The following is a 24,565-nucleotide window of genomic DNA, read 5'->3' as shown; positions in this document are numbered from 1 at the left end:
GACTGAGTGGAGAATAAGTAAGGAACAAAAATATCCATAGATAATGAATTAAAGAGTGATGAGACCTGTTTTCTCTGAGGCATGACACTTCTCACATCATTTCTCTCACAATGGTAATGTCTAAATCAAAAGGTGTTTTCTGTGGGTGTACTTCAAATGGAATTGTAATCCAAAAAGTTATTGTTGTGTCCAGCTGGCAGTGCTTTTTTTTGTTGATTTATGTTTGGTCCATGTTGTGTCTTTTTCAGTCTTTAGTTCATATCATGACCGCTGACACTCTGCCGCAGATACTCTTCATACATCTTTTTCTGCAAGACAAAAGTATCAAACATTTTACATAAATGGATGTTGTTTATTCCAGTATTATTAAAAACATCTGGGCATCTGGGGGTACGTGACATTAAAAAAATAAAATAAAAAGTAGCATCCATGCAAAAATGCTTTAAAAATAATTACTAAATTATGCAAATACTTCAATAAAATGGAAGTTCATAAAATAAATATTATTCAACTTCATTGTCTTAAAAATCCTGATCTCCCCCAGAAGAGAATGGTTCAACACACCTAGTGTCACCTGTCAATCATTTCAAAACGTAATTTAAAATTAAGATTATTTTTTAGGTTAGATTAGGTTATTTATTTTTTAGAACAGATATTTGACCAAAAGGAAAACAGTTAATAGTGATTTATTTTTGTGTGCACAAATTTATAATTCATTTAATTGGTTCTTTCTTTTTAGTAAAATATTTTTATATTCAAAAAATTCAAGAGATTAATGAAATAAAGTTCCAAAGTTTAATAAATCATTCAATAATGGCACAACACTTTATTTGAATTATTTATGCTTTTCAACCAAAAATTCTTTGCACTGGTTGGGGGGTAGGGAACTTAGCTGAAAAAAACAAAAACAAAACAAAAAAACTATTACACTGTGGTTACATCATTGAAAAAAGGTTGAGAACCACTGGGTTAAAAGATAGACAATCAAATGCATCATTTAAAAAATGAATAAAAATGTGTTGTAATATTCTTTTTGAAAAGTAAATACTTAAACGTGCCCTGTTAAAAAAAAAACTGTCACATTTTAATTTCTCTCCAACTACAATTAATTGGTTTGAATCATACCTTTCATCAAGACTGCAAAGTGTTAGAATACAAGATGTACAATCAGTACCCCGTAAGAACAGTCTTGGGGTTCCACAAGGATCGATTCTGGGACCATTACTATTTAGTTTATTTATAAATGACTTACCAAGCTGTTCCTCTGACGTAACCTGTCAGATGTATGCTGATGACGCTGTTTTATATGTACAGGCAGTGGAATGTATCATTCAAGATATACTATGATAACGGCCCCAAGTTAAAGTCATATTGTGATGTTGTTTGGTCATCCTAAGAATAAAATATTCTTCCACTTTGCTTTGGGAAGAGACAAAGAACACCCATTCCCAAAATTACATCAAACTTGTCACACAGTGAAACAAAAAAAAGGGACTCACTAAGCAGAACACTAAGGGTACAACAAAATAATGTATAACAAGAAAGCAGAACACACATAAATAATAATAATCTCTGCCTCTCCACCTGCCTCGTCAAGCCAAGCTGTTGAAGTAGCAGTTGAGGAGAGAGAAGAAAGACTATACTGTATACTCTTTGGCAAACACATACTTAATTACTAATGGGTGATGGTGCTCCGCTAATTATAAAGGGGCTTGATCTAAGCCCAAAACGGCAGGACTGATTTTTCTGTTACGTTTCTGTCCCAGTCCAGGCCTTGGCTGGTATCAGAAGGCGACAGAGCTGTGGTTCTGAGCAGAGTTGGCAAAGGTGATAGTTGACGGTGCAGGAGGCCAGTCAGCATTATCCTGCAGTTTTAGAGCCAGACACTTGTACATAGTCTTTGGGGGACGGTTTTGCCGACAGGAGATCCAGGAAAGAAATGCCGAGCCCCAATGGTCATTCACCATCTAAGATCAGATGCAGTATGTTGGTAGAAAACAAAACATGTGTCAGATTTACACTCACAAACAGAACTTGGAAAAGACACTTGCCAATTACTTTCTGCCATCATATGAACATAAAGCAATGTAAGGCCACAAAATTAGGTACACTTGCACACTCCCATGAGAACAAATATGAGAGCGGTATCAATTGGATGAATTCCAAAAAATAACACAGTTTAAACTCTTAGACTACGGTGGTATACTGCTGAACTTCCTCGTGCCTCACAGCAGTAATAAAGAGTAAACTACATTACTCTGTCCCCAAAGAAGCAGTCCCCGAGTAAATTTAAGGCCAAGTCAGCAGAGTAGTTGTCACTTATGTTTTTTTTTCCCATATGTTCAAATGAGTGTCTCATAATGGGGCATTAAAACACTTTTATACCATATGGGGTATTTTGTCCAAAATTTGGACACTCTTTGTAAGTGTGATAACTCGGTCATTTCTGATTTTTTATTTATTTATTTATCTTTTTACTTTCTACCAGTCAAAATGTTTAGTGGCGTCAGACCTATAAGCCCTATAAATGATGCCCTCTCTGGACAATAAAAACAATAGTGTGCAATCAGCAAAACTAACTATCATGTGTATAAAACACATTTTGTCCAGAATTGTCACTTTGACTATGCGCGCACACGCACATACATATCTTTGTGAGGACATCCTTTGACCACGCGCGCACACATACGCACGCACACCCCCCCACACACAGGCCTGTTCTATCAAGCCTGACCATGCCGGCTTGTATTGGTGCAACTGTGGTCAAAGACATGTCAGCTCAAGCAAAAATGATAAGTAGCTCTATAGCGCCACATGGTGGACTATAGCTTTTAAGACTCAACTCACATTTTTTATTTTCCACCCACTGAAGGGATAAATTGGATAATCATGGGAAATGCATTATAACAAGATCAGGTACAGTGCATAAAAAAAAACATGCAAAATAATGATTTATAATGGGAGGCATGGGGTCCAAATATTGTACAATTACCCATTTCGCACTTATGAATATTTAGTTCCCACATATATTCAGGACAATAATAATTTAAAAAAAATATGTTTGGAGCCATTTTGAACTTCAACATGTTTGGACAATCTGGGTAAAATTTCAGCTCTCCGAGTGACTGTTTTAACATTCTTTATGTATTAGCTCTTTTCTTGCTGAAAACATCAATTAACTTTTTCTGAAATTGCACCGTGGGCCGCCAACATCGTTAATTGACTTTTTTTTTTTTTTTTTTTTTTTTACAATGGGCATCGCAACGTCTTGGGCAGCTCTGGTTTCATGAATAAGATGGGCGGAGGAAAAAAAAAAAAAAAAAAAACACCCACTAACTATGGCCAGCCGATGGCAGCATTGTATCGCTTTTTGATGCAATCCCGTGGATCAAAGCAATTGAAATGACATGACAGCATAGCATATTTTAGGAATACAAACTTTTCAAGGATGTCGTGAATGTTCAAAGTGTTTAATCTAATTCACAGAGCGTCACTAAACCAAAAATACTAGTGTCAAAAGTCACTGTGGTGCAGAAATTGTATCTTCACAAAAAGCTTGTTTTCATTTTTTTCCATTATAGTTTGGTGTCACTCAAATTATCTATTTTCAAATGGTGATTACTAAGGAAAGGAATAAGGTAGTTTTTTTTTCTAATGAGAGAATGGGATAGAATCTTTCATATGGTATCCACCACGTTTACGTTGTCATAGCACACAATATTCTGTTTGCCTTGAAAGATAAGTGAAAATGCTCAAAATCGGCTGGCACTCTCGGGGTTGTGTTTTTTTAATAACTTTTGGCGGTAAACGAGTTAATAATCATAATGAGTATATAAACTAATTATTTTTATTATTTATTTATTTGATTTAAGACTAATGTTTATGATGCACATTTTTTCTTGCCCCTGAATAAGTGACACACAGCGTGGCCAAAACGAAACCCTGATATTCCCAATCAAACTGTTTGAAGACTTATAGTTGTTTCTCTGTGAAGTTGCAGGTGAACCTCATGTGCAAATTAAGAGGAAAGAGCAAAGCAACGATGCAAGAGTAATAAGAATATTAATGAATCAAAATCCAGCCAACCTTTGTGTTAGCAGTGGGGGGACTGGTGGATCGATTTGCACCCAGATTGGCTTTAACAATCCTCCACAATGTGTCATGGATCAAATTCTAGGAAAACATTGTAGTGAGAATTTCACAATCAAAGGCTACTCTTGATTGAGTTGCAGAATCACAACTGAGCAGTCAAGAAAATTTTAAATACAATTTGAGACAGAATGTGATTCAGTATTTCAAAACAAAAATTTAAAGGTGATTAGTCATCAAGTGGTTAATTTGCGATTCTGAGCATACCTCCATTGTGAAAGACACAACAGCATGTGTTAAAACAATGATGAGGAGAGTAATGCGCCAGTCGTAGGGAACACACGCAATCTGAGGGAAGACAGAATGGACAGAGGAGAAAACACACACACACAAATCTTGTCAATTACAAGAGTTTTTGACTGAATCGAATATTCAATGTCCTCTGTCAGTTCATTTGATCGATTAAAGTGGGACTCAAGGCAAACAAAAAACAAAACAAATACCACAATTAGACTAAACGCAGTATTCTGCTTAATATAGGATTTGATGAATAAGAATTAAGATTAAGCCATTCATCTCAACGGCTGCGATTTTGGTTTTACACTGCCCTATGCTGTTGACTGAAATTGACATCAAAGTGCCCTTGCGAATGTCACAGCTCAGGGATTTTAGAAGTTTGGTCACGTGAACATATTGCAAAGACGTATTAATTAAGTAATTAATTAATTTACTTATGTATTAACAAATTTATTTATTTATTTATTTATTGTGTTGACTTCCCATTAAAAAATATTTAGAATGTTACACTGGTTTATTTAAAAAAATAAAAATAAACAAACAAAAATAAAAAAGCAAAGTTTACCTGGAATATGTTATCAATAGCAGGAACTGGATACAGCATGATGAAGGAGAGAAAACCAAACAGAATTGAGCAGGTCAATACAAAAGGCCCTGAAATGTAATGCAGAAACACAGAAATAAGGATTTCAGTGAAGCAAAGATAGTAGGACAGAAGACACAAAGCACACACACACATACTATATATATATATATATATATATCCATCCATCCATCCACTCATTTTCTTGACCGCTTATTCCTCACAAGGGTCGCGGGGGTGCTGGAGCCTATCCCAGCTGGCTTTGGGCAGTAGGCGGGGTACACCCTGAACTGGTTTCCAGCCAATCGCAGGGCACACAGAGACGAACAACCATCCACACTCACAAGCACACTTAGGGACAATTCAGAGCGCCCAATTAACCTGCCATGCATGTCTTTGGAATGTGGGAGGAGACCGGAGTACCCGGAGAAGACCCAGGGAGAACATGCAAACTCCACCCAGGAAGGCCGGAGCTTGGACTCGATCTTGCATCCTCAATACTGGGAAGCGGACGTGCTAACCGCTCATTCACCGTGCCTCCCAAGCATTAACTAATTAATCACAATAATTTATCGCATTAATCATGTATTAACAGATTAATCACACTATTAATTTTGGCGGCAGATGATCCTTTAGCTGACAGAGGATGGTTACGTTAAAGCTAGCACAGGTTGTGGGTGAGCAATAAACATAACTACATGCATTAAAGTAAAGCATTTAATAAATGTTTGCGTATGACATTCAGAATATTTGTTCATGTCAAACATCCATCCATCCATTTTCTTGACCGCTTATTCCTCACAAGGGTCGCAGGGGGTGCTGGCGCCTATCTCAGCTGGCTCTGGGCAGTAGGCGGGGGACACCCTGGACTGGTTGCCAGCCAATCGCAGGGCACACAGAGACGAACAACCATCCACACTCACACGCACACCTAGGGACAATTCGGAGCACCCAATTAACCTGCCATGCATGTCTTTGGAATGTGGGAGGAGACCGGAGTACCCGGAGAAGACCCACGCGGGCACGGGGAGAACATGCAAACTCCACCCAGGAAGGTCCGAGCCTGGACTCGAACCGGAGACTCATGTCAAACAATTGGGGTATTTTTTTTTTCATTTTAAATTATACAAGTAATTAAGTGATTAGAAAACGAGGAGGATGTGTGCGTGTGCAGTGGATACAAAATTTTGAAGACGTCCTCATAACATTAAATGTCTAAAAATTTAACACATTACAGGTGCTCTTTAAAATTTGGTGGGCAAAAAACGTTAAAAATGCCTTTTTAATCGTTTTTTAATCACAATTTTAATCGTTTGACAGCTCTAACATATATATATATATATATATATATATATATATATATATATATATATATATATATATATATATATATATATATATATATATATATATATATATACTACCCCCCCAGAGCTGTACATATGACTGCGAACATTATAATGGCAATTAATATTCCACCATGCAGGTAATAAGTATCTTACAGTTTTTATAGCTTGGTTGTCTGAAGGGTTTCCCTTTGGCGAAGACGATGGATACAATCAAGTACTGGAAGCACAACACATAGAAGATGGAAGTGTTTTCAAAGCTCTTGAAATTACGTGCATCTTCAGCTTCCGTTCCGTTGAGGTTGTATGTGTTACTGAGGCTGGACCCATTGCAGGCACTGTGACAGAGGAAAGAGTTGGTCAAATTTAGTTTTTGTAAGTTTTTTGTGACTTTTTTATTTGTGTGAGAGGTTTTGTGTGTATTTTATTTTTTTATTTTTTGAGTGACTGAATGTTTTGTTGGAGTGTGAGAGTTTTTGGTTGGTTGGTTGTTTTAGGAAGAGGGTTTGTGGTGACTGTAGTATTCCAGATGGAAATAAAGATGGTCTCTCCAATTGATGGTTGACAACTTTTATTTAACAGTCTTTGTGTGAACACACCGAGAGCTACAATATAAATAAGCAGAAAATAATTTATAACTCCAACGGTATGTTTTGTGTAGCTTTTTAACTTCTGTAGCCCCTTTAAGCCCGAGAGATGTTTGGGCAAGTGTCAGAAGTTTTATATTGTGTGTGTATTGAGATGTTACTTTTGGCCTATACAGCATCTTCCACCTATTTGCTTTATCTTTTCCTTGGAGACCCAACACTATTGAGCAAATGCGTTCATGTTCATTACCAACATCAGTGGATTTGGATGGAATTTGGTGTTTACTAGGAAGAAATTAAATAACTTTTGCTAGTTTTCTGGATTCAGAATTGTGGCACTGATCCAAATTCAGGAATGTTTGGAGGAGGTTTAGATGCCGTTATATGAAATGTTACTCACATTGACTCGGGTGTCTGATACCAACTCTGTTGCTGTACTAAGAAGAACGCCAGAAACTGGAAGAACGTGCAATTTAGGGTCTGAGACAAAACTGAGTAGAGCAACTGTCCAGAAAGCAGAGACGTTGATGGCGCACGCCGCACGAGAGTATTCCACGCAGGGTTCAAGCTCACTGAACATAGAAAAAAAAAAATCTGGCTTAAGTTAATTGACACAACACTGTGTCAATTAACAGGGAAAAAAAGCCAATTAAACTGGATGAATATGGCAATGTTTTACTCACTTGTAAAGGGGACAAACAGACCAAAGGCAAAGTCAATGAAAATGTACTGGAAGTCCCCAAAGTTGTCAACAACCTAGAAGACATGGATCACATCAGACCAAGTCCATCTACAGAAGTGTTGAATGCATTAACTCATTTGCCCCCAAAAACACACACACACACACACACACACACACACACACACACCCCTACATATACATATATATATATATATACACACACACGCCATTGTTGTTTTGCAAAATTTGTAAATAACTATTTGTCCTCTTAATCTTCTTGAAATGGTCCCAAACTCTGGACATTCTTTGTCTTTTGTTAGGAGAGTGACAGGAGTCATTTTTTTTACTCTGTCGTCTGAGGTCCGTGTGAAACATGGACGGCGGCGGCGCAAACATCGTTCTGGGCGGAGCGTCAACTTAAATTTTTCCAGTCGACCTATTTTTTAAGTCGACCTTGGTCGACTTTTTTTCCCAGCCCTAATATACATATATACATACATATACATACATCTTCTTCTTCTTCCTGCTTTTCCGTTCAGGGGTCGCCACAGCGAATCAGTTGCCTCCATCTAACCCTGTCCTCTGCATCCTCTGCTCTCACACCAATTCCCTTCATGTCCTCTTTAACTACATCCATAAACCTCCTCTTTGGGTTTCCTCTCGATCTTCTGCCTGGCATTTGGAAACTCAGCATCCTTCTGCCAATAAACTCACTATCTCTCCTCTGGACATGTCCAAACCATCTCAGTCTGGCCTCTCTGACTTTATCTCCAAAGCCTCTAACATCTGCTGCCCCTCTGATGTACTCATTCCTGATCCTATCCAGCCTGATCACTCCCAAAGAGAACCTCAGCATCTTCATCTCTGCCACCTCCAGCTCTGCCTCCTGTCGTTTCCTCAGTGGCACTGTCTCCAGACCAAACAACATTGCTGGTCTCACCAGTTTTATAAACCTTTCCTTTCATTTTAGCTGAAACTCTTCTATCACACATTACACCTGACACTTTCCTCCACCTGTTCCAGCCTGCCTGCACACGCTTCTTCACTTCTTTTCCACACTCTCCATTGCTCTGGACTGTTGACCCTAAATACTTAAACTCCTCCACTGTCTTGGTCTCTTCTCCCTATTACCTCACTCTTCCACTTGGGTCCCTCTGATTCACACACAGATACTCCGTCTTGCTACGGTTAACCTTCATTCCCCTCCTTTCCAGGGCAAACCTCCACGCGTCTAGTTTCTCCTCCACCCGTTCCCTGCTCTCACTACAGATCACTATGTCATCTGCAAACATCATAGTCCATGGGGATTCCTGTCAAACCTCGTCAGTCATCCTGTCCATTACCATAGCGAACAATAAGGGGCTCAGAGCTGATCCGTGATGTAGTCCCACCTCCACCTTGAACTCCTCCGTCACACCTACAGCACACCTCACCAATGTCTTACAGTCCTCATACATGTCCTGCACCACTTGAACAAACTTCTCCGCCACTCCAGACTTCCTCATACAAAACCACAGTTCCTCTTTGGGCACCCTGTCATAAGCTTTCTCCAGGTCAACAAAGACACAATGCAGCTCCTCCTGACCTTCTCTTTTTTGGCATGAAACCATACTGCTGCTCACAAATGTTCACCTCTGCCCTCAGTCTAGCGTCCACTAAAAAAGCCGAAAAGGCAAACAACTTCAGGCGGAAGTATCAGCTAGCTGGCTGCAGTGCGTCGGTTAGCGTTCTACAGGGCGCCGCGCAGTGAGACGAACGAACAGAAAAGTAGTGGCTGGCGATAATGGCGTCTGACTTTATTCAGAAAAGAGTATTGTGATGGAAATGTATCACGCTTTTGAAAACAAATAGTTTTTAGAAGAAAAACGCTTTATTTCCGAGACCCCAGCCAGCTTGCTGGACTATTTTCCTCTCGTCCAACGCCGAACCAGAACGCGTGTCACCGAACGCTGTCAGGGGTAAGTCAGTGCTGATCGCACACACGGGAGGTGAGGATCAAATTGAGATTCATGTTAAAAAAGCCGAACGATCCCTTTAAACTTAGCTATATTCTAATGCCAATTGCTATTATACGGAAACAGATACAAATATACTGTTTTTTTTTCCTGATGAAATTAGAGACTCTAATCTTTCTTTTGATAGGTTATGTTTTTATAGTAATAGAATTTAATATTCTGTGGGCCTTGCAAAATCAGTCAAAATCCAGTAAAACGGCCAGGAGCGAAGGTGGGTGCTTCAGTGAAAATGGCTGCGAGTGAATGAGCTAAACAACATGACATAGTATATTACTAGTATGTGTATAGTGGTAACATTTTCTGTAGAGAGCTTCAATACGGAGTACATTGCATCAAGACTCAAGACAACTAAAAATCGACCAAGACACACTGCAATTGTCTGCGGCACATCAATACATTCGTGTACTCTGACCTTGGCATAACACTACATGTAAAAAAGATTGGTTTAATGTCAAACAACTGCAATATTGCAATAACTTTTGTGAATAGGATGCAGGTGCAAATCAAATGCAATTAAAGATGCTATCAGCGTCCACAGTTCTCTGTGAATTTGGCCCAATTGTGTACATCTACCAAACGGGTCAGACCACCACGACAAATGAATGCATACAAACAAGCCAGAATAGTTACCAAGTAGAGCACAATTGTGCTGAAGAATAAGATGAGGCTGAAGAGGGCCAGGGATTTGAAGACACAGAAAGATGTGACAAGAGCAGCACGGCCCTCCCTGTGGATAGTGAAAAAAAACAACACCTGAATAAGATATCGCAAATCCCTCACTCAGCTGCGTGTAATACCTGATGAGGTTGGGCACGCAGGAGATGTTTGGGATGGAGGAGGTGAAGGGGGAAGCCACAGAGGCCTCCAGCTCAGACAGGGCAATCCCACTATGAGCTTTCTTAAGGGCCTGAACAGAGACAGAAAGAAAGATAGAGTTCAATTTTAACACACATGCTGAATGTTTCAGTACTTTTTGCACAACTTTTTGGTTTCTATAACAAGAATCCAAACAGCAACATTCAGAGCACTATAATCCTAGATAAAATAGATGTAAACTGGTGCCTCTTGATTTTCTTGGAGGTGCAGGCCTCCTTTAGCACTTTTGGGAATTTGGCAGACCAGGCTGCGCCTCTGTCACGATGAAGGTGTGTGGAGCTAGTGGATGAGGGGAGATGGCAGAGAAGCAAGGCCGGGAGACAAACAGGAATGAGAATAACTTTATTGACTGGAACCAAGTAGTAGATCGGACGGGATGTGAGCGGACTGGTTGCCATGATTGGACTGAACGTGGACAGACTGGGCATGATGTGGACAGACTTGGCATGACGTGGATAGACTTGGTATGGCATGGACAGACTTGGCAGGACAGACATAGCAGAACGTGGACAGACTTGGATTGACATGGAGAAACCTGACTAGATGTGGAGAAACTTGACTAGATGTGGAGAAACTTAACTAGACGTGGAGAAACTTGACTAGACATAAACACTACTAGCACAGCACACCTCAACAGAACAAGACAAGACAATGCTGCCACGACGTGTGAACAAACCCCACTGACTAAATACAACACTAACGAGACACTAAGACACACCTGGGAAACACAGCAGGCAGAGGGCAATAATTAGCAACACATACGGGGAGGGGAGACACACACAGGTGGACGAGGTTAACTATGGCCGTTTCTCAATACGCATTCTTGTCCGTACTTACGTCCTCGTGATGTCTTGAAACGTCATCAGTCGCGGCCCAAGTACTGTGCCAATTGCAACTACGCAAAAAGCAATAGCATTGAATAGACGGAATACCCGGCCGGATGTTGTTCTTACTGAGAGCTGCCTGTTTGTGACGCATTGCCGAAACTGTACCACGTGACTAGATGTTATATAATTACGAGTACTATTTTAAAATATCATTTGAAATTAAATTATACATGTGATTTATCCAATTTACGATAATATTGAGGGGCGGAAGGTTCTGGAAAGATACCGGTGAGAGTTGCAGGTTTAGTTCTGATTCTTCTGAAATTGTGATGATGCATCTTATGTTCAAGTGTGCAGATCCCAAAAACATGGGAAGGAAATCAAGTTTGATGAAATTTATTCCAAAACACAGGTGCAAAAATACAATAGTACACTTGCAAATGAAAGGAAAGAGCTTGCAAAAGGCAATAATCAAAACCACCGAATCAAGAATAACGCCCCCCCCCCAAAAAAATAAAATAAAAAATAAATTAAATAAATACAAAATAAAGAAATAAATAAAAATAATAAAAAATCAAACAAGCACAAGTTTGAGGTAAGATGGGAATCAAAGGTGAGGTTGAGATTAGTTGGGCAAAGTCGGTGGATCAGCAAGAGGATTAGTCCGACAAACTGGTGTACTCAGCTGCCAAAGGCAGCCGAATGAACACAAAACACAACACAAAACCGGTGTGTGGGAAGAAAGAAGAAAAAACGTGATGCTCCTTTGCTCCCATTCGTTCCTTGAAGTACGAAATGCATCTTTGGATATATCCACAGCCAAGCCTTCACAAAGCAACAACCGATGCATCCTTGGTTTAAGCTGGCAATAAAGAACGACATCCGGGAATTCCGTGTGGTCTTGGCTTATGCATACTTTCGATTCGAACAGTACTTGGGCCGCCATTGTTGACGTCTCGCGAAATCCCAAGGATGTAAGTAAAGTTTTTAACCGATGTATGTTGTACAAATACATTTTGAAACATCCAAATAGTAGTACAAATCCATTGAAAGCAAGTCACATGAAATAACTGCGATGAATTACGGAAATACGGCAGCGAGATATGCGTGCTTGGGAAGTACGTTCTTGAGACTGGGCTTACCAAGATGTGGGATAAGCAGAATTTTTGCAGTATGGTATAACACCGCCCACTTCATATTGTATGTGTATATTTTAAATTTTTTTGTAATTATTACATGTTGCTAAATTTATGTTGGCCTTATATAGACATTAACACTTTTCGTCAGGAGACAGTTGGGAATCCATGCAGGCGGGCGTAGGCAGCAAACCCCGGGTTTACACCGGATGCGGTTGCGGTGCGGTTGCGGTGCGGTCCGGCGACGCAAGCAATTAGATTCCATTCATTCGAATGGTGCAGTTTACACCGCTTGCGGGTGCGTTGCGTGTCGACTGAAGATAGACCTATTTTCTATTTTTGCCGGACACCGCAGCGGTAGGCCTCCGGCAAATGGCAAGCTAGCACAAAACACATCGAGCGGGACAGGAAGACCGAGGCAGTTTCAAAATAAATTTCCGGTTACCTTTCAGAATAAAACACTCGCCAGCTCCTATTTCGCAAGTTTTTCAGCAAAACGTGACGTGGGCGTCGCCGGGCCATGTGCTCATTCACGGTTTAGACACCAGCGAACATGGACGAGGAGAGGTTTATATCGGAGGTGGAAAACCACAAAATAATATATGACACGGCACATCCTTTTTATAAGGACAACCAAAAAAAGGATGCTGCATGGAATCTCATAGCAGAAGAAGAATCCATCCATCCATCCATCCATCCATCCATCTTCTTCCGCTTATCCTGGGGTCGGGTCGCGGGGGCAGCAGCTTCAGGAGGGAAACCCAGACTTCCCTCTCCCCAGCCACTTCAACCAGCTCCTCCGGTGGGATCCAGAGGCGTTCCCAGGCCAACCGAGAGACATAGTCTCTCCAGCGTGTCCTGGGTCGTCCCCGGGGCCTCCCGCCAGTGGGACTTGCCCGGAACACCTCCCCAGGGAGGCGTCCAGGAGGCATCCGAACCAGATGCCCGAGCCACCTCAGCTGGCTCCTCTCAACGCGGAGGAGCAGCGGCTCGACTTTGAGTCCCTCCCGGATGACCGAGCTTCTCACCCTATCTCTAAGGGAGAGCCCGGACACCCTGCGGAGGAAACTCATTTCGGCCGCTTATATCCGGGATCTCGTTCCTTCGGTCACGACCCACAGCTCGTGACCATAGGTGAGGGTTGGAACGTAGATCGACCGGTAAATCGAGAGCTTTGCCTTTTGGCTCAGCTCTTTCTTTACCACGACGGACCGATACAGAGTCCGCATCACTGCAGACACTGCACCGATCCGCCTGTCGATCTCCCGCTCCATCCTACCCTCACTCGTGAACAAGACCCCAAGATACTTGAACTCCTCCACTTGGGGAAGGATCTCATCCCCGACCTGGAGACGGCACTCCACCCTTTTCCGACTGAGGACCATGGTCTCGGATTTGGAGGTGCTGATCCTCATCCCAGCCGCTTCACACTCGGCTGCGAACCGCTCCAGTGAGAGTTGGAGGCCCCGGCTTGATGAAGCCACATCATCTGCAAAGAGCAGAGATGCAATGCTGAGGCCACCAAACCGGAACCCCTCCACGCCTCGGCTGCGCCTAGAAATTCTGTCCATAAAAGTTATGAACAGAATCGGTGACAAAGGGCAACCTTGGCGGAGTCCAACCCTCACCGGAAACGAATCCGACTTACTGCCGGCAATGCGGACCAAACTCTGGCAACGGTCGTACAGGGACCGAACAGCCCGTATCAAGGGGCCCGGCACCCCGTACTCCCGAAGCACCCCCCACAGAACTCCCCGAGGGACACGGTCGAACGCCTTCTCCAAATCCACAAAACACATGTGGACTGGTTGAGCGAACTCCCACGCACCCTCGAGGATCCTTCGGAGGGTGTAGAGCTGGTCCACTGTTCCACGGCCAGGACGAAAACCACACTGCTCCTCCTGAATCCGAGATTCGACCTCCCGACGGACCCTCCTCTCCAGCACCCCTGAATAGACCTTACCAGGGAGGCTGAGGAGTGTGATCCCTCTGTAGTTGGAACACACCCTCCGGTCCCCCTTCTTAAAAAGGGGGACCACCACCCCGGTCTGCCAATCCAGAGGCACTGTCCCCGATGTCCACGCGATGTTGTAGAGGCGTGTCAACCATGACAGCCCCACAACATCCAGAGTCTTTAGGAACTCCGGGCGGATCTCATCCACCCCCGGGGCCCTGCCACCGAGGAGCTTTCCAACCACCTCAGTGACTTCGACCCCAGAGATAGGAGAGCCCACCCCAGAGTCCCCAGACTCTGCTTCCTCAAAAGGAGACGTGTTGGTGGAATTAAGGAGGTCTTCGAAGTATTCCACCCACCGCTTCACGACGTTCCGAGTCGAGGTCAGCAGCACCCCATCGAAGAAGAAGAAGAAAAGGTTAAATCAAAAGAAGTCCACCTCTCTTTCTGCTTCTCTGTTGAGCACAGACTTTCTGTATGTTTGTCGTTGTGAAATGCCACATGATCGCGCACGCGCGGTCCGCGAGACACGTTGGGAAGTGGGCGGCGACGGAGCTGCCGGACCGCAGCTGTGCGGAGCCGGTGTGGATTGACAAAAAAATTGACCCGTCCGGAGCACGCAGTCAAGACACACCGCACCGCAACCGCACCGCAACCGCATCCGGTGAAAACCCGGGGTTAGGGTCCTCACAGGTCCTAGTCAGTTAATGCCTTCCGTGAGAATGGCTTGGTCATGTCGTGTCTCGTGTGTTGCAGGTAAGCGCTAATTATTTACAAATGGGCTTCATGTAACTTTATTTTTGTACTTTTTACTCGTCCCTTGTTGTGTAAACGAGTCAGTTAATGACTTCCGTGAGAATGGCGTGGTCATGTCGTGTCTCGTGTGTTGCAGTGCATGTGCGCGATTAAAGACATCGAAAATACACTCTCTCTCTCAAGTGTCTTCATCCAACCCCAAGTGCTACATTTTGGGGGCTCGTCTGGGATGGATTTAGGCTTCTGAGAATGTGTTCCTTTGGATAAAGTGATCGCCAACGCTATTCCAGACGGCCGCGCGCATTAACGAGGGAGGCGGAGCACACAATGCACAGAGCGAGCAAGATGAGCTTCGAGGAGTACATGGAACAGCTAGCCCAGCAGCTGTGGACTCTCAAGCTGCAAGAGCTCAAAGAGGTGTGTGTGAGTGCTAAAGTTGACTATAGTAATGCAGCAAAAAGGAGGGCAGTCATAAATGCAATAATGGCATCTACAGATGATGTTATTGAAAGGGAAGAAGATGATGTTGCAAAACAGCATTTGGCCAATTTACTAACTTTAAGCAAAACTGGTCCAATGCAAATAAGTGCTACAGAAAGAGAACATCTTCAGGAAAACCCACAAACACCTGTTATTGGCAGACAGAGACTGAGTGACAGAGCAAGCACTCCTTCTCTACAGCGTGAGCCTTCCATCCACACAAGCACCAGTCTGCCCACAAGCAGGTTACAAGAAGTCACAATCAGGAGAGATTTCAAAATCAGTGGACAGATTGGAGGAAAAAGGCCAAAAAGATAAGCTGTCATTCACAAACCTAATGCATCAAATTGAGAGGGGTTTAATGAAAGGACATAACGAAGATGAGGTTGTTGAGGCTGTGGTAAAAGCCATTAGCCTCGGTTTAAATTTGTGGGACATGCTTGAAGTTAAAAGTGACCTCACATTATCACAATTAAAGACAATATTAAAGGGGCACTTTAAGGAGGACAGTTCAATGGATTTGTATCACAAGCTGGTGAATGTCACTCAAGAAAGCCGCAAATCTCCCCAAAACTTCCTATTCAGAGCAATAGAGCTAAAAGAGAGACTGTTGCTTGCTGCTAAAGAATCTGGCTCAGATGACCAGTAGCCTACAGTCCAGATGGGATTCAACGGAAATTTTTGAGATCAGTCAGCACAGGGCTTATTAGCGATCACATCAAGTTCCAACTGAAGCCTTATTTGGATGACTGTACAGTGACAGATGAGACTCTCATTGATAAGCTGAATGAAGCTGCGAGTGTAGAATCAGAACGGCAGTCAAAACAGCGCAAAAGTGCTGCAAGTCGAGCGCCAAAAGTTAGCGACCTAGAGGCAAAAGCACAAACAGGAACAACTGAGAGCAACTCTATCTCTGAAATGAAAGTGAGGGGACAAGACCAAGTGGACACTGTGAAACTAAAGACTCGTAAAACATCATCATCTCACTTAAAAGACACAGAGCTCTATGAAACAGTGAATCTACTCAGAGAGGAGTTGGCTGACATAAAGAAAAGTATGCACGGCCACCAGCAGCGTGCTTCTCCCAGCATAAGACGCACCCAGCGCCGAGCATGCCCAGAGTGTGCAAAGAGTGGACAGAGCGCTCAATGTGAACACTGTTTCAAGTGCGGTTCAACAGGACACTTTTCAAGATGATGCAAAGGAGCTCAAGGTACAGGTAGCAGGCCGGAGACGGGAAGTGTCAAATCCCAAAAAGTGGCATCAACACAGTTAACACCAATCAAATCCTCTGAAGCGGACAGTAGAGTGCAAGAGCTACTGCTGGAGCGAATAAGACAACTTGAAGCTCAGTTACAAAACAATAACGGTACACATCAAGGGGTAAGTGCCACGTCCACTAATCTACTGACATCACATCGCCAAGCCAAACTGCATGCTCTCATCGGCAAGAAATATTTAGTTGATTGTTGTTTTGAGGGAGTGCCTACAAAAGCATTATGGGTCACAGGTAACCAAAATTAATGAGAACTGGCGTCGTGCTTATCTCCCACATACTGTCACACGCAGCTTGGAAGAGCTTCTCGAGGACGATGAAGAGCTTGTTGGTAAGGCAGCAAACCAAACAGCGATCCCCTTCTCTGGTTGGGTGGAGTTAAAATTCAACCTTAACACTTCACAAAAATGGTCACCTCAACTGTTAGCCCCAGTGTTAATCTCCAGTGAGCCAGGTGTTGCTGAGCCACCCATAATAGGGTTTAATGTGAATGAGCAGTTGATCAAAAGTGGGATGGAGCAATATCCAGACTCTACATCAGCATCAATACAAGAAGCATTTTCACTTGACTGCGCAGACTCAAATATTCATACAGGTGATCAGGACTACTGTTGAAGACATAGGGAGGGAGTAGTTCGAGTGGGACAGCCAAGAGTAACTATTCCCCCGTATCAAACTCAGCTGGTGAAGTGTAATGTACGCAGAAGTTTCAGTGCAGATGGACAAGATGCCTTGTTTGAACCTGTAGACAGTTCAAGGTGGCCTGACAGACTGACTCTAAATGAGGTGGCAATAAGCGTGCGGAAGGGAGGCTGGTCAAAAGTGTCGGTGCCAGTTACAAATGAAAGCAGTCGCAGTATCACTCTCACAGCACGTACTGTATTAGGCCATCTCCAGCAGATTAAAGCAGTTTACCCCGCAAGTGCACAACCTTTGCAAGTAAAACAAGGAGATGATGCAAACTCAACCAGTGCTAAAAACAAAAATGACAAATGAAAAGAAGACAGACACACCAGAAGAACGTCAAACCGAACTGTGGGATCCACCTGTGCCTCTTGAACATCTGACAGCAGAGCAACAGGAAAAGGTACGGACAGTGTTAAGGGAAGAGTGTCAAGCATTTTCTAACGGTGATCACGATGTTGGTTGCATCCCATCGCTAAGATTGAAAATTAAGCTAAAAGACACTACCCGTCACACGTACATATACCTCAGTATCCAAACCACTCCACGAGCAGGTGAAGGAATATTTAGAGGACCTTCTAAATAGAGGATGGATCCAAAAGTCAGGCTCTCCTTTCTCCTCACCACTTGTATGTGTTCGCAAAAAGGATGGCACGCTGCGTCTCTGCGTGGATTATAGGGAGCTAAATCACAAATCTATACCAGATAGGCACCCCATTTCTCGTGTGCAAGACATTCTGAACAGCTTGTGTGGAAGTGCATGGTTCTCTGTTTTAGACCAGGGGAAGGCCTACCACCAGGGATTCCTGGAAGAGGAAAGCAGATCACTCACTGCCTTCATAACACCGTGGGGCCGCTCTGAGTGGGTGCGTATCCCTTTCGGCCTCTCTTCAGCCCCCACAGAGTTCCAACGCAGCATGGAGGAGTGTTTTACCGGTTTGAGAGATGAGACATGCCAGCCCAATTTGGATGATAATCTGGTCCACAGTAAAACATTTGATGACCACCTGCAGGACTTGAGAGAAGTGTTGCGTCGTTACCAGCAGCATGGCGTCAAATTAACTCCGAAAAAATGTGAAGTTTTCAAGAACAAAGTAAAATTCTTGGGAAAAATTGTGTCCAAAGATGGATATATGATGGATCCAGCAGAGCTAACACCTGTAAAAGCTCTCAAAGACCGAAAGCCAACAAATGTAGGTGAACTGAGGAAGCTCTTAGGGTTCATATCATATTTTCGGCCCTATATCCGAAACTTCTCACGAATTGCTAAGCCACTGTACAGTTTGTTGTCAGCTGACAGGACACCCAAAGTTCTTTCACCCAAACTTGAAGCCAAACGAACAGCAAGGAAACCAATCAAGACCAATCAACTATCCTCAAGCCAGCCTATCACATGGTCCGAGAAACACCAGACTGTGCTTTGTGAACTCATAGACCACCTACTTCACCCACCTATATTAGGTTACCCTGATTTTGAGCGACCTTTTGTCCTGCACTGTGACGCATCTCAGGAGGGCCTTGGTGCAGTACTCATCAGAGACAGCAAGGAAAACTCGTAGTTATTGGTTATGGCTCTAGGACCTTGACTCCGCCAGAAAAGAACTATCATTTGCATTCCGGAAAATTAGAATTTTTAGCATTGAAATGTGCAATTTGTGAAAGGTTTAGGGAGTACCTCTATTATGCACCATCATTTGTCGTTTACGCCGCCAATAACCTCTTAACCTACGTCTTGTCATCAGCTAAACTGAATGCCACAATGCACAGGTGGGTGGCTGAGCTTGCTGATTTTGAGTTTACAATCAAGTATCGGCCACTTTTCTTTATCTATCCTTCCCTCCTTCCTCTCTTTAGTTTTTCCTCTGGTCACTTGAGATCTCAATTTATTGGAAGTTTGAGGTTTCTGGGGTTGGCATAAGACTCTGGTTTTGTAACCACGCAGGAGGGGTTTGGTTGGTGCTGGATTTCACTTTGATGGATTGGATGTACTGGCTTCTATGGATCTCACTCTGCCTCATCGATCCTTCCCTCCTTCCTCTCTTTAGTTTTTCCTCTGGTCTCTTGAGATCTCGTTAATTTGTTGGAATTTAGAGGCTTCCGGGGTTGGCGTAAGACTTTGATTTTGTAACCATGGGGAAGGCAGGAAGTGTTTGGTGGGTGCTCGATTTCACTTTGATCTTTCTTTTCTCTTTATTTTTTCTGACCTTTTCTCTGGTCTCCTGACCATTTGAACCTCACGACTCTGGCAAGACTCTGAAGTACCTGGTTAAGGCGAAGGGTAATGGGATATTTATAAGATTTTAGGTGAATTAATGAGTATAAATTTATACGTATTTGCATGCTCACGAACGCGCACGCACGCACACAAACGCACGCACACACACACACACACACACACACGCACACACACACACAAAAGAGCAATGATGATAAGATGTTGAATCGGTAAGACTACCGAATGAACAATTCTAAGCTCTTAAAAAAAAAAATAAATAAATAAATAAAAAAGTGTAAAAGTAAAGTACCAGGGAGATCTAATGGAGATGCTGATGGGCTCTCCTGAATGCCTCTTGATATGGACCAGTATATCCTCACATGCTCCAAAGGAGTAGAGCCAGATGTTATAGCCACGATAACCCAAGCTATCCACATCCTGTTTGGCCTGACCCCTGGTGGCGATGAAGAGAAAAGCACATCCCACAGTGAGTATGCTGAAAAGTGGCGCAAACGCATGTTGGTGGCATATAAGATCGCTTCAAAAAGTCACAGTAAAGGGCAAGCCAGGTCAAAAATGTACTATGACAGAAAAGCGTATGGTGCAGAACTTCAACCAGGCAGCAGGGTGCTGGTGCGCAACTTCTCTGAGCGAGGTGGCCCAGGGAAACTCAGGTCGTACTGGGAGGAGAAAGTCCATACTGTTGTTGACAAGAAACCTGACACTCCTGTTTATGTGATCAAGCCTGAGAGAGGTGCAAGAAAGACCCGAGTCATTCACAGGAACTTGTTGCTTCCTTGCGACTACCTGCCCATTGAAGAAGACGTTCTGCCGACCCGCATAAAACCTGCAAAGACTAAACAGAAAGTGTAAGAGATGAAGAGAATACTAACATCACCACTGAGGATTCAGAGAGTGAGACGGAGTGGCAAGCAATCATTGCAAAACGAACTTGGAGTCAGCTGAGAGCAGATGCAGAAGAGTTCCACCCACAACCAACCCCTAGACAAGATGAAACGAGCATCGGTGAGGAACTTCCAAGAGATGACTTTGAGGCTGCTCCGGATGATGGTCTGCGAGGTGCTGATGATGGTGGAAGGTCCGAGCTGGAGGATCAATTGCTAGCGGAGGTTCTGTCTAGACCCACTACAGCCCAGAGACTAACAGCATCATCTGATGAAGCAGACGAGGATGCTTACGACAATATCCTTATATATATATATATATATATATAGACAGCTAATCGACGCGCTGCAGACAGCTGATCCGTGCGGCTTCCGCCTTCGAAAAGAAAAACAACGAAGATTAGTGCGCGTCTCTCAGCTGTTTGCGGGGAGCCGCGCAGTGATACGAACAAACAGAAAAATAGTGCCAGGCGGTAATGGCGTCTGACTTTTTTCAGAAATTAGTTTAGTGATGCAAATGTATCACTCTTTTGAACACTAATAGTTTTTAGAAGATAAACGCTTTATTTCCGTGACCCAAGTCAACTTGCCGGACTACTGTCCTCTCGACCAACACCGGACCAGAACTCGTGTCACAGAACGCTGTCACGGGTAAGTCAGTGATGATCGCACACACTGGAGGTGAGGATGAAATAGAGATTCATGTCAAAAAATCCAAACTGTTCCTTTAACTCCCTGCGCAATATTGCGGCACCTTCATCAATCGGGTTATTGTCAAGAGAACATGCCATGTTCGTGACAAAAGTGGACTTTACGCGATAGACTACAGGCGTATTTACGCAAAAAGTCGGCGCAGTCATTCAGCGACTGAATGAATAAGTAAATGATTTGTCATGTGTAGCTGAAAGAAGGCGGGTACAGGGAAAAACTCGAGGTTCATTTTGACAAACCTTGCTAGTGCTACCGACCAGGATAGGTTGATGGACCATGTTACTATGGTAACTTACCGAGCGCTTAAATGACCTCTTTTCATGAAACAGGCTAGAGTTCCCTCTTATCCTCTGGTTTCAGTTACCTCGCTTTCTGAAACGGAAGAGTTTTCCGCTTTTCAGGGTTACTTTACCCAGGTTTCTCACTAAACCTGCTTTGTGAAATACACCCCTCAGGAAAAACTAAACAGAGGAAGGAGAGAATGATAGATGAAGCAGAGTGAGGTCCACAGATACCAGCATCCACTGATTCAGCGAGCAGTGGGACAGAGAAGCGAATTCTGTTTAAATTTCAGTAGATGCTGGTGTGATGGATCTGGCATGCATAAGGATCGCCACCAAAGAGGGGAGCCGTTGACCGCGGCCTAGCGAGGCGAGTACGGGCCAGCCCTGGGTAGTGTACTGTATATATGTGGCTCTGCCAAAAGGTCCTCATGTGCCAAAAAAATCTAAATTGAGATTTTTTTTCGAATTCTGCGCATAATTCCCTTGAAAATGATATATAATACATGGACGCACCTCAAAAATTTACAAAGTTACATCAGTTTTAATGTTGGAATGTTGAAATCCTTAGTTTTGAGAAAAAGGGGTTTAAAGTTTTGCTACTTGCATCTTTCAAATGTCCATAGCAACCAGTCCCTTAGGAAAAAGATATGAACCTGAAATTCTCAGGATTTGTTAAAATATCAGTGGAAAGTCAATTCCAATAGCAGGCAAGGTCATCGTCCGAGATTTTAACCCTTTAAATGTTTTGGAAGTTTGAACTCTCAAGAGATGAAATCAGCCTCAACTTTGTAGATCACATTCAGCTTACAATTCATCTTCTGAGGCGTCAGCCAAAGTTTGCTTATTTTATTGTTGCTCCTTGTGGTATTTTCTTGCGTAAATGAGGTCATAAACCACAGTGGGAAATTTGATTCAATAATTTTGTGTCAATTAAAAGATTATTTGCCATTGGATGTGACCTGTGAAAAGTGCTTTATTGATAACTTATAATGGATGTGATATCGCAAATGCTTTTGGTCACATGAAAAAATGAAAATGTGATGGTTTCATAGTTTTTTTGTTTTGTTTTGTCCCACCACCCCACCCTCAGTACCCGAATACACGAGGGACACTACACTATTGTATTTACAAGTCAATATAGACTGTGTGCATTTTGGGGTGGGGTGTCAAGGTGACACGCTTGTGGAAGACCATCGTGATCATCTTTCATCTTCAAGTTTCATATTTCATAGCTCATTCATATGTTCATGGCATTCCATTTAAAAGAGCATAAAGTGATAATGTGTAGTGATATTTGCAACGTATGGAGGCATACTGTTAATTTTTGACGCATCAAAGAAGCGGCGTGTCCAACGTAGTATGAAATGGACAAGATCGACAAGCGATCAAAACATTACATTATTATTTACAATACATTAGTCTACATTACATACAAGGCACTGGCGCATGTCACAACTTTTAATTCCTGCCTCGGTGTGACTGTGAGTGAGAGCAGAGAGACAGCCTGTCACTCTCCTCTGGGGCATCATGGCTGAGGCCCCGCTCGAGTTCGACATGGTTTAGTCTGTGAATGTAGCAATTTGAATTAAAAATATAAATCGATTCATGAAGCAATAGATCTTGTAGAATATCTCTGTCTGCTTGGATTACAATTCGCCGGTATCCGGGATCAATGACAACATAGCTCCTGCTCCATAAGGTAGGCTGACTGTTCGTTTCACTTTCGTGCTGAATGGTGTATTTGACTTTTTTGGTTGCTTTGTCTATCCACCCATCCATTAGCAGATCCGCTTATCCTCACACTATTTATACAAATCATTCGTGAATTACGTTTGATGTTAGGAAATTGGGGTTGTTTTTAAATAGTTGCGGTTAGGCGAAAAACACTCCCCCTAGAAATGAAACTAGAGACCTCAAGGGGGCTATTTGTGGAGAAATCTCAAAATGGACAAATAATGTCCAACTGTCTAATATCGTCCATATCTGTAGATTGATCCTGCCAACATGCCGGAGAGGGTCACATAGTCAAAGTAATGGATTTTTGAACAGATTTCACCACTGGAACAGAAACCTGATTCTTTCGTAACACAAAACTATCAAAAGCATAAATAACCAGATGATGCCATTTTCAGTTATATACTCATCTACTCACCCCACAGTCATTTGCACCATCTCCACACATCCCGACAATGTACCTGTATAGGAAAAAAAACAAAAAACGGATTATATTAAACACACAAACAAGATAATACATAAATAAATAAATAAATAAATAAATAAATAAATAAATAAATAAATAAGTTGACTCGATGCTCTGCAGGGCTTGAACCAGCTGCGTCTTCTGGTCTGGGGTCATGCGGGCAAACACCGTGGCTCTCAGGAGGAGCTGCAGCGCCCCCACGAGGAGAGGCACAGTTTAACATCTAATCATTTTCATGGCAGTACACACAGTGTTATCTTAATACCTTTTGGACAAGTTCCGGGAAGTACTCCGTGATGACTGCGAAGGCTTGGCCACTCACAACAAAATGATAACCCGGGTCCTCATCACTGTGCAGCCCGTCACCAGCAAAGCTGATCTCAGCAGTCTGAAAGACCACAAAGAAAGAAAGAAAACAACAAATGGCCAATTTTGACATGCCCTAATATCTGACTGGTTTCCAGCCAATCGCGGGGCACATACAGAATTGTCAATTGAATTGTCAATTTTGAATTGAATTCAATTGAAATGAATTGAGGGAGGCACCGTAGTCGAGTGGTTAGCACGTCCGCTTCCCAGTTCTGAGGTCTCCGGTTCGAGTCCAGGCTCGGACCTTCCTGGGTGGAGTTTGCATGTTCTCCCCGTGCCCGCGTGGGTCTTCT

The 24,565-nt window shown here is 43.0% G+C and overlaps 1 protein-coding gene across 1 annotated transcript in view; it reads right to left on the bottom strand.

Moving 5' to 3' along the window:
• Window positions 1-781: 781 nt before the first annotated feature.
• Window positions 782-24,565, bottom strand: part of LOC144032315 (polyamine-transporting ATPase 13A3-like) — a 58,385-nt gene continuing 34,601 nt past the window's right edge. The window contains exons 12-23 of the mRNA XM_077540194.1: window positions 24,169-24,291; window positions 24,010-24,089; window positions 23,856-23,898; window positions 10,397-10,506; window positions 10,230-10,326; window positions 7,586-7,658; window positions 7,303-7,474; window positions 6,472-6,653; window positions 4,952-5,040; window positions 4,357-4,437; window positions 4,087-4,173; window positions 782-1,967 (exon numbers count right to left, since the gene is read on the bottom strand). Coding sequence (XP_077396320.1) covers window positions 1,785-1,967; window positions 4,087-4,173; window positions 4,357-4,437; window positions 4,952-5,040; window positions 6,472-6,653; window positions 7,303-7,474; window positions 7,586-7,658; window positions 10,230-10,326; window positions 10,397-10,506; window positions 23,856-23,898; window positions 24,010-24,089; window positions 24,169-24,291 — 1,320 coding nt within the window. The 3' untranslated portion in view covers window positions 782-1,784. The remainder of the gene's footprint in view (window positions 1,968-4,086; window positions 4,174-4,356; window positions 4,438-4,951; window positions 5,041-6,471; window positions 6,654-7,302; window positions 7,475-7,585; window positions 7,659-10,229; window positions 10,327-10,396; window positions 10,507-23,855; window positions 23,899-24,009; window positions 24,090-24,168; window positions 24,292-24,565) is intronic.

Source organism: Festucalex cinctus, chromosome 1, assembly GCF_051991245.1.
Source record: "Festucalex cinctus isolate MCC-2025b chromosome 1, RoL_Fcin_1.0, whole genome shotgun sequence".
Lineage (NCBI taxonomy): Eukaryota > Metazoa > Chordata > Actinopteri > Syngnathiformes > Syngnathidae > Festucalex > Festucalex cinctus.
This window is presented reverse-complemented; position numbering and strand designations above follow the sequence as displayed.